The sequence below is a fragment of the Berghia stephanieae genome, chromosome 7, assembly GCF_034508935.2.
Source record: "Berghia stephanieae isolate SIO BIC M18660-M18661 chromosome 7, UCSD_Bste_1.3, whole genome shotgun sequence".
In the NCBI taxonomy this organism is placed as follows: Eukaryota; Metazoa; Mollusca; class Gastropoda; order Nudibranchia; family Aeolidiidae; genus Berghia; species Berghia stephanieae.
In genome coordinates this window covers 36,041,398-36,044,492 of record NC_088366.1, presented here as the reverse complement: position 1 = coordinate 36,044,492, position 3,095 = coordinate 36,041,398, and the positions used below count along the sequence as shown (strand labels likewise).

Here is a 3,095-nt window from a genome sequence, read left to right as displayed (position 1 = left end):
CTCTTTGTTCCTAATTTTGATAGAGTATAAAAGTATATACTGAAGGAAACAGATTATCCCGTTTTATTGTATGTTAAAGTTGGCTAAAATATGAAAACAATCCTGAAGTCATTTTTGCATGCTTTCCACAACCCCATATTTTAAAGACGACTAAAACCTGACGATATGTGAATGGTATAGAAACATAATTATCACTCTCTTTATAAATATTGTTAGGTCAAAGAGACAAGCTCAAACAAGGCCGAGTGAAACTAGCTTCCAAGAAAGGCTGTGACTTGGTTGTCAATCGTCTTAAGCTCCAGGGTAGCCGACCCATAGGGACCATGTGTCAAGCCCCGGATGTCGTTCTCACCGACGGATGCCTGGTATGTGGTTAGCTAATGCCAAAAGAGCATGAAGCCGCATATTTTGTGACTCACCGCCTCAAACGGTTGGGATGATCTATGTACTAAAAATTATAATTTTTGATAGGAATGAATTGGATTTTTTACTCGTTACAACATCTAAGTTTTATATTTCTAATTCTTTTTAATTCTAATTAAAAGTTTTAATTCAATTTTTTGGGCATTTGCTCTAACCCGACATGATATTTGTTGGAGCCTGTGGGTCACAGATTGACTGTGAGATATGCATACTACAATATTTAGAGCTGCTTTTGGCAAAGTGATACATCATGTACGTTGTAAAAATATCAGGAAATTTATGATGTTACGTATGTTACAATAGGTCTCAATTTTTTTATGGTGAGAAAGTGTCGGTGTAATTGAACAATAAAGATTAGTTGTGTGATATTGTAGCTGCAGCGGAAGGAGGGAGGAGGTATCTCAACCCTGGATCCGTATCAATCATGGTCATGGCCTCTACAAATTATGTGGACACATCCACTGCTATGGGTGGAAGTGATTAATATCGCTGTAGGTACAATCTTCTGTTTATTCGGTTTGTCAATCCTGATTTCTATTTTCAGAGTGACGAAGGTGGTGCGGTGATGTGCAGTACTGGATCTAACTGGGTCGTCAGAGGAATCTTACCATTCAAGATGTGTAGCAAAGACAAGTTCAATCTTTTTGTCACGGATGTGTCCCTCTACCTAGACTGGATCAGAAATACAATGAATTACTGGGGAACAAGGATTGGTTAATGAAAAATTATTAAATTTATCATAATTAGACCGTAAAGCATAAAAAAATGGACATTTAGGGACAACCTAAATTTATAAAGGATTTTTGTTCTCGTTGCCTCAATAACTCTTTTCAATAGTTAAATTTCTGTAATGGTATTTTTGTAACATATCACTATAACAACATTTTATAGGGAAGATAAAAAGTTATTTCAATTAAAAAAGAACCAAGTAGAATATTTTAATGCCTTTTTTATAATTATGTTGCGATGTTCTCTTTTAAAAAAACGGTTGTATATACGACAGCGGGCTGATAAATACCGCTTGCCCATAAACCAAAACATATTTTAGGTAGGTACAATCATAAAACTTCACCCACGCACTCTTCATCGATACTTCTACACTCATTATGTGCAACAACTAATTCGTGTGACATCATTTGTGGGTTGCAGAAAAAGCCTCTGCACGATGAGTCCAAGACAGCTTACTTCAGAAATAGACTCGCAGAGAACAGACATTTGTACCCAACATTTGAAACGATATGACAAGGAAGGAGAGACTTTTCTGCAGGAAAATGTGACTGATGACGAATCTTGGGTCCACCGCTACGACCCAGAAACCAAATTGCTGTCAATGGAGTACAAGTATAAATCTTCTCCAAGCCCAAGGAAATTCAAAGTCATTGTCTATGCTATGCGAGAAATGTCTTGTTTATCATTCTCTCGAAAATGGAAGGCAAAGTTCACATGGAATTTCTTGAACAATGGCAAACAGTGAACTCTGAATAAAAATATGTTTCAACTCTACGAGCCCTCAAAATAGACTCGCATGGGTTCGAGATGGTAGAGATTCGACATTGCTGCATGACAATGCGCGACCACACACTAGCCATCAAACCCATGTAGCATTAATTCAGTTGAAACTTCCGACCATACAGCACCTTGCATATAGTCCGGATCTTGCCCCATCTGACTATTTCTTGTTTCTCCAGCTCAAGAAGTATCTGAAAGGAAACCGTTACACCAGTAATTTTGGAAGTAGTGACAGATGTTCGTCGATGGTGCCCAGCAATATCACCGATAATCTTCACTGACAGCATACGCCAACTAGTTCGGTGTTGGCAGATCTGTGTTGCTCGTGGTGTTGATTATGTGGAAAAATAAATAGTACGATTAACGATTCTAAACTTTCTTTTCATGTAATATGTTTGTATGTGCTGTGAAAACAAAAAGTCATAACAAAACGGTACTAATATATTAGCCCGCCCTTGTATTTAACTAATCTGTTGATCTGAAAATTATTGAAAAATAAAATCTGATTGGCATTCAGCTCTCAGGTATATTGATTTCATATCATATTATTAATATTTATATCTTTGTTAATTTTTCCAGCCATAATCTGTTACCGTTGAATTTATATAGACATAATATTAAATTTGATAATTTTACTGAATGGTATTTAGGATAGTACAGACAGTTGATTAAAATTAACGAATTGAGTGGTTTTGGTTGGTTGTTATGATGGGAAGTTCATATCTTTATTAATTTAAAAATTGTCAAACCATTTTGAACTTTAAAAAAAAAAAATTTTGCCCTTATCTTTCAAAATTAATAAAATTCTAGCTTTCTTATCTTCCCGATTCCTCTGAGTTTGAAATAATAAAATCATGTGCTTGTCCTTCCCACTTGAGGTTTTGTTCGTTCTTGTTTTCCATGACAGCTTTTGCTTCTTCGGGGGCTATCGGTGGCTCAGTTGGTCGGACACTCGTTTCACTCGCAAAGGGACTGAGATCGATCCCGGGTGCAGTCGAGATTTTTTCCTGACCGCCTGTCCACCCAGCAGTGATTGGGTAGCTGAGTCTGTTAGATCTGGTGGAAAGAACTTTGCGATAGACAAGCATCCTATCCAAAGGATAGCAAGCAATTGCTATTGTCCGTTTCACGCTATAGAAACCATGATAAACGCCGGCTCCATG

General features: G+C 37.0%; 1 protein-coding gene across 1 annotated transcript in view; it reads left to right on the top strand.

The window, feature by feature from the left end:
• LOC144977164 (chymotrypsinogen A-like) overlaps nt 1-2,803 on the top strand; it is a 22,173-nt gene extending 19,370 nt beyond the window's left edge. The window contains exons 7-8 of the mRNA XM_078922039.1: nt 217-365; nt 968-2,803. Coding sequence (XP_078778165.1) covers nt 217-365; nt 968-1,141 — 323 coding nt within the window. The 3' untranslated portion in view covers nt 1,142-2,803. The remainder of the gene's footprint in view (nt 1-216; nt 366-967) is intronic.
• Nucleotides 2,804-3,095: the final 292 nt, after the last annotated feature.